The following is a 14,209-nucleotide window of genomic DNA, read 5'->3' as shown; positions in this document are numbered from 1 at the left end:
TTTTCTCTGCCAGTTAAAGAACCCATCAAAAGGCAAGAAAAACCGCCAGCACAGCAGGAAGCAGCAGACAGCAGGCTGAGGCAGCCAGTAAGGGAAGGCTCTCTCCATCAGGGGTGCACAGAAGCACACACAGAGACCAAAACCGAGGGCCAGCGTCTCCTTGAGGTCTGTGGGGGTCTTAAGGGCCTTTGAGGGGGATCTTATTCTCCCAACTTAGGCTTGGTCAGTTTGAATAAAGCCAGGGAAGTCACGCATCCTTGTCTGTCCTCTATCTTGTGGGGCACCACAGGCAGGGAGCCATACTGCTGGGAGAGAAAGCCCACCAGGCCCTTGTTTTAAATGGTCAGAGCAAGTTCCAGGACAGCCAGGAAGACAAATAAAGAAAAAGAAAAAGAAAAAAAAAAAAACCAATTCAACTCTTCGATCACATTAGCCACATTTCAACATGGGACCAAGGCCCCTGTATTGGACAATGCAGACAGTGAGCATTTCCCACTGTCAAGAAGGTCGGAGGGCTAGGGGTGTGGCTCATGGGTACAGTCTGCTTAGTGTCAACAAGACCCCAAAGTGCTGAAAAGGAAAGGGGAGGTGGGAGTCACAGGCTGGAGAGATGGCTCAGTAGATAAAGTGCTTGCTACCCAGATCACCACCCCACACATAAAAGCCTGGGTTTATCTCTAACCTCCAGTGGGGGTGAAGGAGTACTCACAGGAAGATGTCAGGCGCTCGGAAACACTAGCCAAAGTAGCAAGCTCCAGGGTTAGTGAAAGACTGTTTCTGTTTGTTTGTTTGTTTGTTTGGGGCTAGGGTTAGGGTTTTTTGGAAACATGGTCTCACTATGCAGCCTGGATTGGCCTGGAACTCACTACCTAAACCAGGCCTCAAATTCATAAAGATCCACCTGCCTCGGCTTCCTGAGAGCTGGGGGGGAGAGCGGTGTGCCACCTCATGCTGCCCTATGACACAGGGTTTCACTGACAAAAACCTCCAAGAAGGCAGAGATGGGTGGTTTTTCTGTTTTTGGTTGGTCGGTGTGGGTTTGGGTTGCTGTTGCTTTGTCTAGCACTGGAGCCCTGGAGCCTAGCACTCTGTGGCAGCCCCGGGCTGATACAGACGATCAGGTGGCTGAACATACACACTGCCTTACGTTACAAAGGACCCCAGCTTCAGTCCCGGCCTCTTCTTTACTCCCTCTACCTCTGGAGCATGGCTGCCAGCCAGCTTTGTCTGTGGCTCAATGTCCCTTCCTTCCTTCCTTCCTTCCAACCCATATTTGGTCTCTGACTGCTCAGGGTCCTGGAAGCAGTGTGTGTACTGATGCTCTCCACCCACCTTTCTGTCCTCATCGTGTGATGTGGACGATGGTCCCTACTCCTGTCCAGCAGCGTTAAGCATGCTGACTGGTCTCTACTGATGTTCAAATCATCGCTTTCACAATGAGCAGGAAAATCTCTTCCAATATCAGAGCGCACAGCTGCCTGCCTCCCACCACCTCACAGCGAAGGCCAGACAGAACTCATGACAACTCTTGCCATTAAGTAAGAGGCTTGTCATCAATTCTTTTATTCTTATCTGTGAGGGCACCTGGCCTAGCCTCCCTCTGCCAGCCAGCTAAGTCTGTTTGGTTTTCTCACTCCCATCTGCACGTCACACACGACTGAAATGCCCTCTCTGCCTTTTCTTTCCAAAACACAGGCCCCACCTTTTTGAATGCAGATGTTTTTCACAAGACTCACTTCCTCTCAAGGCTGCCTGACTCAGCTTCGCCAGTTTCAAGATCCTAATTATTAAATAGTCTTTCGTGCTAACCTCAACCTTCTTCCACCCCATTCCCTCCCCCCTCAGTGACTATGATGTAAGGCTGTGTTTGGCAAACGTTCGCCACTTGGCATCCGTATTCCTGGTATCTGGCTGGGTGTCTGAGTACCTATAGAACAAGAAACAAGATCCAGAAGTGACCAAACAAACCAACAGCAACAATAAAAAAAATAAATGGATGAAGAGGTGAGCTAGACCAGAATTAGGTCCAAGTCTTGTCTGCCTACTTACTACCTGGGTGGCCGTCGGCAAGCTATTAATCTTTCTGGACCTCAGTTTCTTGCATGTTTGCCAGGAAAATTAAAAATAACCATAACTATAACTATATGCTTGCTTTATTACTATTTACTGAGCATTTATTTAGTATAGTCATCCAAAGCATTTCACATAGATGGTTTATTTAATCTTAACGTGAACTCAAGCATCTAGATAAAATTTTTCTTCTGTCACTGGGTTTTCTGGGACTATGTAGCAGAAACTAACCTGGAACTCCCTTTCTAACCCAAGCTGTCCTCAAACTTGAGATTCTTTCTCGCCTCCCAAGTATTGGGGTTACAGGGGTTGTGCAGGACATCAGCCTTTTCACTTTTCCATTTTGAAATAGCATCTTACTGCAGATCCCAGGCTGGCTTCAAACCCAGAACCTTCCTTCCTTCCTGAGCCTCCCAAGTGCTGAGATTACAGCTGGGAGCTATGTTAGGCTGAGTAATGTTTTGAATTACTCTGCTTCTGCCTGTGTGTGTGTGTGTGTGTATGTATGTGTGTGTATGTGTGTGTGTGTGTGTATGTATGTGTGTGTATGTGTGTGTGTATGTGTATGTATGTGTGTGTATGTGTGTGTGTGTGTATTCACATGCATAGTTTCATCCCAGCGCCAGGAGCCAAATAATCACTGACTTATGTATGTTTTCCCCACGGCTCGACTGAAGTAAGTACACAAGGCCAACAAAAGTGTCTCTTTTCCTCTAAAATACATTCCAGGGCCTAGAAAAGACTGGTTATATAGTAGGTATATGTTTCCAGGGCACAAAAGATGAATTGAAGGTAGAGGGGCTGGAGAGATGGCTCAGAGGTTAAGAGCACTGTCTGCTCTTCCAGAGGTCCCGAGTTCAATTCCCAGCAACCACATGGTGGCTCACAACCATCTGTAATATGATTCAATGCCCTCTTCTGATGTGCATGAAGACAGTGTATTCATATACATAAAATAAATAAATCTTTAAAAGGAGAGAGAGTACAGGGGACATAGCTGGGATGAAAAACATTTCAACAGCCTTAAAGCAACTGGAATGGAGAGGGTGATAAAAGGGAGAGGACAGTGCTGTCCAGTACAGCAACAGCAGTGAGAGGACAGTGCTGTCCAGTACAGCAACAGCAGTGAGAGGACAGTGCTGTCCAGTACAGCAACAGCAGTGAGAGGACAGTGCTGTCCAGTACAGCAATGAACATAAAGCCAGCACTCAGTGGGAGAGACAAGAGACAAGACAGTGTCTTGTTAGTTTGAAATGTCTCTGGGACACAAAGGTGTTACTAATTTTTTTCTCCTTTTTTTTTTTTTTTTTTTTGGTTTTTCGAGATAGGATTTCTCTGTGTAACAGCCCCTGGCTGTCCTGGACTCACTCTGTAAACCAGGGCTGGCCTTGAACTCACAGAGCTCCACCTGTCTCTCCCTCCTGAGTGCTAGGATTAAAGGCATACGCCACCAGGCTTTTTTTGTTTTGGTTTGGTTTGGTTTTTTTGAGACAGGGTCTCTCTGTGTTAGCCTTGGCTGTCCTGGAACTGTCTATAAACCAGGCTGGCCTTGAACTCAGAGATTTGCCTGCCTCTGCCTCCTGAGTGCTGGAACTGCTGTACCCAGATCGTGAGACCCCCCAAAAAAACCACCAGGACTTGATACTGATGCAATATACATGAGGCCCTTTAATCGACTCAGAGCCGGGCTCTGACCAGTCAACACAGTGATATCCAGAGAGAGCCCTGATCTCTGGGCTGAGGGTACATTTATAGGTTTCTATCCCTCCCAGCGCCCCAAAGCAGGGGAGTTCCAACCTGGCAAGCATCTATTGGTTGAGTGACATAAAGAGGTCTAATGTCTAAAGTGACAGGCTACAGAAAAAGGCTCCAAGGCCACCCATGCCTTAACTTTCTGTGTTCACTACCTGTCCAGGGAAGTGTCCGGTTTCTTATTAACCCTATCTCCGGTGGACAGGAGGCAATGTGGCCGTAAAACTGGGTCTCTTATCAACTCTATCTCCGGTGGGATCCTTTGGGTCAGTCACTAAGCAACACTGTCTCTAGTGGCGCTGCTCTTTGCAGCTGGCCAGATTATCTCCTGTAGGCCTATTTCTTAACCTTTGCCCCAGTTACCCTGAAATCCAATTTTAGTTCTGGTATCTCAGAATTAAAGGTGTGCACCACCACTCCCCATCCATACTCAATTTTTACATTTTGTTTGTTTGTTTGTTTGCTTGCTTGCTTTGATTTTTGAAACAGGGTTTCTCTGTGTAGCTTTGGGTGTCCTGGAATTCACTCTGCAGACAAGGCTGGCCTTGAAATCACAGAGATCCACCTGCAATACTCAATTTTTTCATTTTTCAAGACAGGGTCTCTCTGTGTTAGCCTTAACTCTCCTGGAATAGCTTTGTAGACCAGGTTGGCCTTGAACTCACAGCAATCTGCCTGCCTCTGCCTCTCAAGTGCTGGCATTAAAGGCGTGTGCCACCACACTCAGCTGACTCAATTTTTTAAAAATTAGAAATCTGCCAAGTGAGGTGGTGCATGCCTTTAATCCCAGCACTCGGGAGGCAGAGGCAGGTGGATTGCTGTGAGTCTGAGGCCAGCCTGGTCTACAAAGAGAGTCCAGGACAGCCAAGGCTACACAGAGAAACCATATCTTGAAAAACCAAAATAATAATAACAATAATAATTAGAAATCTTACTATTTCCTAAACTGGCCTTGAGCTCTAGAACTTCCTGTGTCGACCTCCTGGGAAGCAGACAGTGCAAGCAGCACCACGGCCCCAGGCTTTTGTCTATGTCAATATACATGTATGCAGATATACAATTATTATTATATTTGTGGACATGTGGGCTGGATCTGGGTGCCATCGCCTTCTGGATAGTAACCATGGACATGGATGAAATCAGGAGAACAGGAAGGAACCTGAGAATTTTCACAGCCAGAACTCGCTAGCGTCAGTGCTGCAAACTCTTCTCTAAGTAGGCTCTGCAGGGACTCGGCCAGGCTGAACACGGCAAACATGGCTCTGGGTGGCCTTGCCCTCCTCCCCATTTATCCCCTCTGCCTTGCTAAAAGACTGCTAGATTACATTCCTGAAAACTAGCGAACATGGTCCACTCCCTTAATTGGCCACTTCCTCCTTCTGAGGCTGACTGCCAAGGTCCAGCTAGCAAAGTATTAAAGTCCAGCAATCAAAAGCCCCCTTTGGGCTCGCCAAAATCAACACGCTCAATTAAGATTAAACATCCCTTTGTGCTGAAATTTTGGTCTTGGGGTGTCCTGAGCCGACACTGGTCCCTTCAAGCTGCAGTTTGAGTTGCTAACGAGAAGCACCTTTCCACATTCTCCAGTGGCACTGACACACACACACACACACACACACACACACACACACACACACACACAAACACACACGGGGCGCTAACAGAAACATGACGACGCACACGCAGCTCCCTCGCCAGGCCTGCAGAGGGCGCACAGCCTCGCCACCACACGGCACGGAGCCGCTCTAGCCACCCTGGGACGGACTCAGTGGCAGGCAGGAGTTGCAAGTCCTGGCACCTCCTCCCAACTCAGGTGGGTTCGCCCGTGTAGGAGTGGCGGGGGGCGGGGGGGCGCAAGGATCTGCGGGGTGAGCTGGCACTGCTCTCACCCGGTGCGGTGTGTGTCTCGGCCGGGCGGCCGAGGTGGGGCTTCGGAAAGATCTGTGCGAACCGAGGTCCGGGTTGTGGTGCGAGCCGCAGGCCCCCTTTACACCCGGGAATCCTTAGCCTGAGCCAGCTGGAAGCTTCCGGGAAGCACCTGGGGGCGGGGCTGCGTGGGCGGGGTTCCGTGATTGACATCTTTCTCCGCAGACTGAGCGGGCTACCTCTGGACCCCTCCCCTGTTCCCAGCGCTGATCCGACACCATGGTGAGAGCCCTGAGCCTAGCCCCTTGCCCCAGCATGCTCCTGCCCTCACCTCACGTGGCTGTCTCGGCGGGGCTTCTGCAAGTCGGCCCTTGCTAAGCAACCTGCATTCATACCCCGCTCCCCATCCCTGTAGCATGGGCGCCTGAAGGTGAAGACGTCTGAAGAGCAGGCAGAAGCCAAAAGGCTAGAACGGGAACAGAAGCTAAAGCTCTACCAGTCAGCCACTCAAGCTGTCTTCCAGAAGGTGGGGGCCCCCAGAGGTAGCCCTAACCCCCCAAGGATAACACAGACCGAAATCTTGAGCCTAGAGTCAAAGTGTAGGCAGGACTCCAAATCTGGATTCTGTGTGTTGCTGTGTTGGTTCCTTGAAACTGTCTTCAGTTTGCTGGTCTGTAAAATGTAGCCAATGAATGGACATTCTGCGTAAGAGTGTTGCAAAGATTAAGTGAGAGACTACCTCTTAGGCTGCCTAAGGTTCTGCGTAGTGCCTCTTCGACGGGGCCACTATTGAGTGGTTCTGAGTTCGTCATGTTTAGTGTGGAGCTGGGAAGAGAAATGTGACCTCTGACCCTGTAACCTGTCTTCTCAGCGGCAGGCCGGTGAGCTGGACGAGTCAGTGCTAGAACTGACGAGCCAGATTCTGGGAGCCAACCCTGATTTTGCCACCCTTTGGAACTGTCGCCGAGAAGTGCTCCAGCAGCTGGAAACCCAAAAGTGCGTAATAGTTTGAGGTCCCTGCCCTGGCCCCGCCTGGGTGCAGACCTGTTGCTGGAATGGAGTAGCCAGGGCATAGAGGTGGGATGCTGAGGGGGTGGGGGACAGGACGGGACCAGATGTAGCAAGGGACGGAGAAATTGAGGCTAGGTGTTGGAAAGTTCTAACCTACCCCCTTTCTCTTGGGGTGCAGGTCCCCTGAGGAGTTGGATGCTCTGGTGAAGGCTGAGCTGGGCTTCCTAGAGAGCTGTCTACGCGTGAACCCTAAGTCCTACGGCACTTGGCACCACCGCTGCTGGCTCCTAGGCCGCCTGCCTGAGCCCAACTGGGCTCGGGAGCTGGAGCTGTGTGCTCGCTTCCTCGAGGTTGATGAGCGGAACTGTACGTGTCCACAGTGCTGTTCCCACAGACTCCATTTGCCCCACATCCTGGTCCTGGGTCCTCGTTAAGGCTCAAAGTAGGGAGGGATGTGCTGGGTCGCTCACCAGCATCCACTGTGGTGGTGCTCGAAGGGATGGTGGGGCCAGATGTTGGCGCGTGTGTGGTTTGCGCTGAAGACTTTGTAGGTGGAGTAGCTCCTCTTTGGCTTGCTTCTGAGATAGGCTCCTCCCTCTCTCTCCCCAGTTCACTGCTGGGACTATCGGAGGTTTGTAGCTACGCAGGCTGCTGTGGCCCCTGCAGAGGAGCTGGCCTTCACCGATAGCCTCATCACCCGGAACTTCTCCAACTACTCCTCCTGGCATTACCCACCGCTCCCGTCTCTTGCCCCAGCTGCACCCCCAGCCGGACTCTGGCCCACAGGGACGCCTCCCTGAAAACGTACTGTTGAAAGGTAAGTGAGTCTAGGGCAGCGGTTCTCAACCTGTAGGCCATAACCCTTTTGGGAGTTGACCGACCCTTCAGAGAGTCACCTAAGACTATCAGAAATATCAGATATTTACATATATTTACTATAGCCATTTATAGCGGTAGCAAACATTTATGAAGTTTTGAAGTATTGACAAAGATAATTTTATGGTGGCGGGGGGCGGTCACCACAACATGAGGAATTGCATTAAAGGATCGCAGCACTAGGAAGGTTGAGAGCCACTGGCCTAGAGGATTCTGCAGGACCACCACAATCCTGATGCCTGTCCAGCCCCATGCTGGACCTGCCTTCTGAGCCAGGGTACAAGTGAGACTTGGGGCTGTTGGAGCATCTAGGATCCCACCAGCATACTGACACAGCCCCATGTCTCTCTGGCCCCCACCCCTCACAGAGCTGGAGTTGGTACAAAATGCCTTCTTTACTGACCCAAACGATCAGAGCGCCTGGTTCTATCATCGCTGGCTCCTAGGTCGGGGTGAGCAGTGGGGAAAGCGCAGGGTGTTTGAGACTTGGAAGGAAACAAAGTAGACGTAAGGCAAACAAGGCCTTCGTTGTCTCTCTCCTCAGCGGAGCCTCAGGATGTTCTGCGCTGCCTGCACGTGAGCCGGAGAGAGGCCTGTCTGTCGGTCTGCTTTTCTCGCCCACTAATAGTGAGTCAGGTGGTGTTACTGAGCGCATCATGGGACTCTGAGGCTGTTGGAGCTAAAACGGGTCTCTCTTTGTCCCCCATGGCAGGTGGGCTCCAGGATGGGGACCTTGCTACTCATGGTTGATGAGGCCCCTCTGCGTGTGGAGTGGAAGACTCCAGATGGCAGGAACCGGCCCAGCCATGTCTGGGTATCCCAGAATTGGTGGGGCAGAAATGAGAGCTTGGGGCAGGACTAGGGTGGGACAGTCAGAAAAGCAGTGAGGTAGCGCATTTCCTTGACCCAGTACTCTCAGCTCTGTGACCTGCCCGCTGCCTCTCTCAATGACCAGTTGCCCCAGCACACATTTCGTGTCATCTGGACAGCAAGTGATGCCCAAAAGGAGTGTGTGCTTTTAAAAGGTGATGCTGGCCAAAGCTCCACTCCCTACTGTCTCCTTCCCCTACTGTTAGCTCTCCCCTCTCCCCACTGCGGCAGTGTCCCATCTTAACTGCCCTTTCCTTTCCCTTAGGCCGTCAGGAGTGCTGGTGCCGAGACTCAGCCACTGATGAACAGCTGTTCAGGTGACAATGGGAAAAGAGAGGAGCTCTAAGCACCAGGCAGTTGGGACAGGAGGCCTGGGCCTGGGGGAGGGAGGATGCCTTAGAACTCTGGGCTGTGGGCAGCATGCCTTCCCTAACCTGCCTGCTCTCAGGTGCGAGCTGTCTGTGGAAAAGTCCACAGTGCTGCAGTCTGAGCTTGAATCCTGCAAGGAGCTACAGGAGCTGGAGCCAGAGAATAAATGTGAGACCCTCCCCCAAGCCAGGTCCCAGGGGGAACCTCCTTGAGCACAGCACCTCAAGAAACTGTAAACAGGGGCTGGAGAGATGGCTCAGTGGTTAAGAGCACTGACTGCTCTTCCAGAGGTCCTGAGTTCAATTCCCAGCACCCACATTGTGGCTCACAACCATCTATAATGGGATCTGATGCCCTCTTCTGGTGATCAGGTGTACATGCAGACAGAACACTATATACATACTAAATAAATAAAAAAAATTAAAAAATAAATAAATAAATAAAACTTAAAAAAATAAAAAGAAACTGTAAACATTTCTCCACCCTCTCCCCCAGGGTGCCTGCTCACCATCATCCTGCTAATGAGGGCCTTGGACCCCCTCCTGTATGAGAAGGAGACCCTGCAGTACTTCAATACCCTCAAAGCAAGTTGTTGCGGGGGGGGGAGGGGGGGGGCGGCCAGGGGCCAGGCCAGGGGAGGCCCGGAGGGCAGTTAGAAGGCAGCTGACTGCCCGTCGTCCTCACCAGGCTGTGGACCCAATGAGAACAGCCTACTTGGATGACCTGCGCAGCAAGTTCCTGCTGGAGAACAGCGTTCTCAAGATGGAGTACGCCGACGTGCGAGTGCTGCACCTGGCTCACAAGGTCTGGGCTTAGCTCGGGCCCCGTCCCTGGGCCCCTTCCTGCTGCCTTCACTATATTGTGCCTTCGCCTTTGTCATAGCACCTTTCTAGATATTTCTTCTTCCCCACCCGGCTGACTCCGCCATCTTTCTTCTGGCCTAGTCCTTTGCTAGGTCTTGCTTTCTGTCAGTGGGTTCCTCGTCCTGTTTGCTCCCTGGTTTTAAATCCTGAATCACCAAAGCTAGACTAGGGAAGCATAGCTCATTGGTAAGGCCCTGGGTTTAATTCCTAGAACCGGAAGAAAAAAAAAAAAAAGCAAGGGGGGCCTTTTACCACCCATGCTGTGCGTTCCTATGCTTCTCACACTGGATCAGTACCCCCAAAACTTAAAACCTAAATAGCTTCTAGAGATTTCTGAAAGCCTCGCAGGCTCTGTTTCTGTTTCTAGGCCCTCCTAGTCATTTTTTTTAAATCATTTATTCAGATTACATCTCAGTTGTTATCCCCTCACTTGTATCTTTCTGTTCCCCTCCCTCCCTCCTTCAGCCCATTCTCCTCCCCTAGGTCTGTGACAGAAGGGGACCTCCTCCCCCACCATATGATCACAGCCTATCAGTTCTCATCCTGGTAGCCTGCTTACCCTTCCTCTGAATGCCACCAGGCCTCCCCTCCAAGGGGAAGTGGTCAAACTGGGGGCACCAGAGTTCATGTCAGAGTCAGTCCCTGCTCTCCACACAGCTGTGGAGAATGGCTAGATCTGAGTAGGGGATCTCGGTTTGCTGCATGTACTGTCCTTGGTTGGTACAGTAGTTTGAGCAGAGCCCCCTGGGTCGAGATCCACCAGCCTTGATGGTCTTCTTGTCCTTCTGTTCATCTTCACAAATCAGTTTTACCTCATCACTACAGCCCACTGCAGGCCCAATCGTACCTTTTCTGTCTGTTGTAGGACATGTCACTATCTTCTGTCCCTTCCACACTTGAGGGTTCCTTTCCCTGTCTGCTCTCACTAGCCTCACTAGCCACTCCTCCATAACCCTCTCTGTCACCTGTCCCTGACATAGCATATACTCATATGGATTAGGCTATTTGTTTGTTTGTTTCTTTCTTTCTTTCTTGTTTTTTTTTTTTTTGTTGTTGTTGTTGTTTTATTTGTTTGTTTTGTTTTCGAGACAGGATTTCCTGGATTCACTTTGTAGACCAGGCTGACCTTGAACTCACAGCGATCCACCTGCCTCTGCCTCCCAAGTGCTGGGATTAAAGGCGTGCGCCACCACACCTGGCGGGCTACCTTTTTCTTACGTGCTGCTAGCCTCTAACAAGAGTCTTGTAAGGTCCATATGGAACACAGACCTGGTGGCTACAGATCTCCGAGCTCTTGCTTAGTTTCTCACCCCATCCCCTCCTAGGATCTGACGGTGCTCTGCCATCTGGAACAACTGCTCTTGGTCACTCACCTTGACCTGTCACATAATCGTCTCCGAGCCCTGCCCCCAGCCCTGGCTGCTCTGCGCTGTCTTGAGGTAAAGTAGTTACCCTACTTTTTCTCTCTGGGGCAGCCCTTTTCCTCTTTAACACTCAGAAGTTTGCCTCAGTTACAGCAATGTCTGGAACCTCCTGGCCACTGCAGGTAATTTCTTTCCCACCCTCTCCTGCCACACAGCCTGGCCCTGTGAGCTTTTCCACACACCCAAGCTAGTCAGTCACTCTGGGCTCCTCCATGGCTTGTACCAGTCCCAGGCTGCCTGTCTGATCTTGGGCTTCCCCGACTCCCTGCCCCTCAGGTGCTGCAGGCCAGTGATAACGCGTTGGAGAACTTGGACGGTGTGGCTAACCTCCCTCGGCTGCAGGAGCTGTTACTATGCAATAACCGTATCCTTCCTTCAGTCTGTTTTGCAGACAGCTCATAGGGCAAGGAGCAGGCCACAGAGGGACAAACCGCAGACACAGACAGACAGGGTCATCTCAAGGCAGGGCAGGAAACAGGGCATGGGCAGGGTGAGCTGAGTGGGAGATGTGGTAGCCTGGAGCTGTCTGTGGCTGTTATTAACTTCTACTCTGGAGTTCTGTGTAGTGTGACTTCCACAAGCTAGAGTTCACAGACAGGCAACCTGTAGAGATTCTTAGGAACTATGGAATAGTCTAGAAACCAAAAAGTTCCATTTTTAAAAATAATTTATTTTATTTGCATTGGTGTTTTGCTTGCGTATATGTCTGTGAGAGGGTGTCAGATCTTCTGGAACTGTAGTTACAATTATGAGCCACCATGTGGTTGCTGGGAATTGAACTCAGGACCTCTGGAAGAGCAACCAGTGCTCCTAACCACTGAGCCATCTCTCCAGCCCAGAAAGTTCCATATTTTTAAAAAAAAATCTTGAACTCTTTGATCCTCTTGAAAATGAGAGGTTAAAGCATCTTGGCCCCACATTTCCCCTCAGAAGCCCCTTATAAATTCTAAGTGCCACTTGACAGGCGTCCCCACCTCTCCTGTGACCCCATAAGGACCTGCTTCCCACAACCCCCTCTTCCACCAGACGTTCACAGTCTCTGCTTAGGAGCTTTATTTTCTCCAGGGAAGTGTGTAAGGCACCATCGGATGCTGCCGAGCAGCAGTTTGCAGCTTTGGGGAGGTTGTCCAGTAGCAGACTGTGCGGTTGGGTAGCGCTACTGAGCTTTCCTTGACATTCTCGCCCAAGGCCTCCATCAGTCTGCAGCCCTTCAGCCTCTTGCCTCCTGCCCCAGGCTAGTCCTCCTCAACCTACAGGGCAACACCCTGTGCCAAGAAGGGGGCATCATGGAGCGTTTGGCTGAAATGCTGCCCTCCGTTAGCAGCATCCTCACCTAGGAGGCCCCGCCCTCACCCGCACCCTTTAACTTATTGGGACTGAATAAAGAATGGAGAGGCCGCTCCAGGCTGCCAGGCTACCATTACTGCTGCCATCATGTCATCACCTCCACAACCACCGCTGTGCATCTTGAGAAAAGGAAGGGAAAGGCCCCGGGGTGTGGGTCTGCCCTCCTGCAATGCTCCTGAGAGCCAAGACCAGAACTGGACTTGAGTTCACTGTCAGTTTCAGGGCTGACGCTAGGCCCAGGCTTGAGACTAGGATAGGAATTGGGATCTGATTCTGTTTGGGCTGAGATTCAGAACAGCTGTCTCCAGCTGGACGGCATCGAGAACATTCCTCCTGTGACTGCCACTTTTAGACTCTCTCTATTGACAACTGAGTTGGCTCAGGACCTCACTGTCCCAGGAAGAATGGGGCACCTTGCCCCACCCTGTTAACTTGGCAATACTGGTCCCTGTGAGTTATTCTATGGTTGAAAGGCCCTTGGGAAAACTTGATCCCCGTTGATCCTCATACACGTTCAGGGATGAGTTGATTAGAACACATGAACTGGCGAAGAACCTGCTATGACTTGCCCAAGGTCGCTGAGCTCTGCGTGCTGAAGCCAGATATTAAACACCTCAATTTAGTGCTCCAGCCTCCTTTCCTGCTCCTGTGTGTTCATATGAAATGATTGGATATAGAGAAATTTTAATCCAGCAACATGGCTACTCTGGCTGGAATACAGACACACTTTTTATTCCAGGAGACAGGACAGAGGCAAGCAGATCACTGAGTTCAGGGCCAGCATGGTATGTATAGAGCAAATGTCAGGTAAAGAAAAGCTTAGGTCCAGTTATGGTGGAACATGCCTTTAATCCCAGCACCTAGGAGACAGGCAGGCAGATCTCTGAGTTCTGTTCAGGCAGTTAGTTTGAGTCCCTAATAGTTGAGAGACAGTGCAGTGGAGTTGAGTGCGTGGCAGTTCGGTTAGTGGAATTCAGAGTCAGTTTTACAGAGACAGGTTGAAGCTAGACACAAGACAGAATGAGCCAGAGAATAAATAAGGAGCCAAAAGATGGAAACAGGTTGCTAGAGTTAGTTTGAGACCAAGTAGAACAGTTCAGTCTGGAGCTGAGAGAAGCCCATTTGATTCAGTCACCTTGGAGAGGAGTTTGAGCCAGACAGAGCTGAACCAGTCAGCCAGAGTTCAAAAACAACTAGAAAGGGTGAGCTTATCCGGCAGTCTCTGAGGCTGAGAACATTCTAGGCCTAGATTAGGTTGTACGGAGGCTAGAAGCTTCCAGGACTAGGCCTAGGTTAGCAGTCGGAGGCAGTAAGCCTCTAAGACAAGACGTACTTCAGGAGAATAAAAGTGGCTTTTACAATTAAACAGAAGGCTGGCCTCAACTCCCTGAGATGTTAAGATGGCGCACCCGCACCCCTCCACCACTGTGCTCTGGCTTTGAAAGCTGCAGGGAACAAGGCCTCCAGGAAGTGGCTCAGGGCTTAAGGTATTGACTCAATCTTGGCATAGTGGGGAGAGAGGATGACTGATAAAAACAAGAAGAGTGTGGCAAACCAGGCACTTTCCTGTTCTCTGGGATCTGCCTGGCCTCAGATGTGCTCACATACCCCACCCCTTGAAGCCCTGCCTCTTCATGTATCCCAAGAGACACACAAACAATCACACAGTGAAGCCCTTTGGCTGACCTGCCACATTCCTGCCTTGAATCTTGATTTCCTCTGGTGTGTACTGAGCGCATTGGAAGTGACACAGAAACTGCT

General features: G+C 50.7%; 1 protein-coding gene across 1 annotated transcript; it reads left to right on the top strand.

The window, feature by feature from the left end:
- Positions 1-5,541: 5,541 nt before the first annotated feature.
- Rabggta (Rab geranylgeranyltransferase subunit alpha) lies at positions 5,542-12,624 on the top strand. The gene is given in 18 exon segments (XM_051143144.1): positions 5,542-5,635; positions 5,914-5,970; positions 6,104-6,214; positions 6,560-6,684; positions 6,878-7,065; positions 7,309-7,433; positions 7,435-7,516; positions 7,944-8,027; positions 8,120-8,202; positions 8,288-8,389; positions 8,495-8,600; positions 8,711-8,762; positions 8,894-8,982; positions 9,310-9,398; positions 9,502-9,618; positions 11,003-11,116; positions 11,378-11,465; positions 12,290-12,624. Coding segments are annotated over 17 exon segments (1,707 nt in total). The 5' UTR covers positions 5,542-5,635; positions 5,914-5,967; the 3' UTR covers positions 12,439-12,624.
- The last annotated feature ends 1,585 nt before the right edge of the window (positions 12,625-14,209 follow it).

This window comes from Acomys russatus, chromosome 3 (assembly GCF_903995435.1).
Source record: "Acomys russatus chromosome 3, mAcoRus1.1, whole genome shotgun sequence".
Taxonomy (NCBI): domain Eukaryota; kingdom Metazoa; phylum Chordata; class Mammalia; order Rodentia; family Muridae; genus Acomys; species Acomys russatus.
The sequence above is the reverse complement of the archived record's forward strand: the minus strand, read 5'-3'. Positions and strand labels throughout refer to the sequence as shown.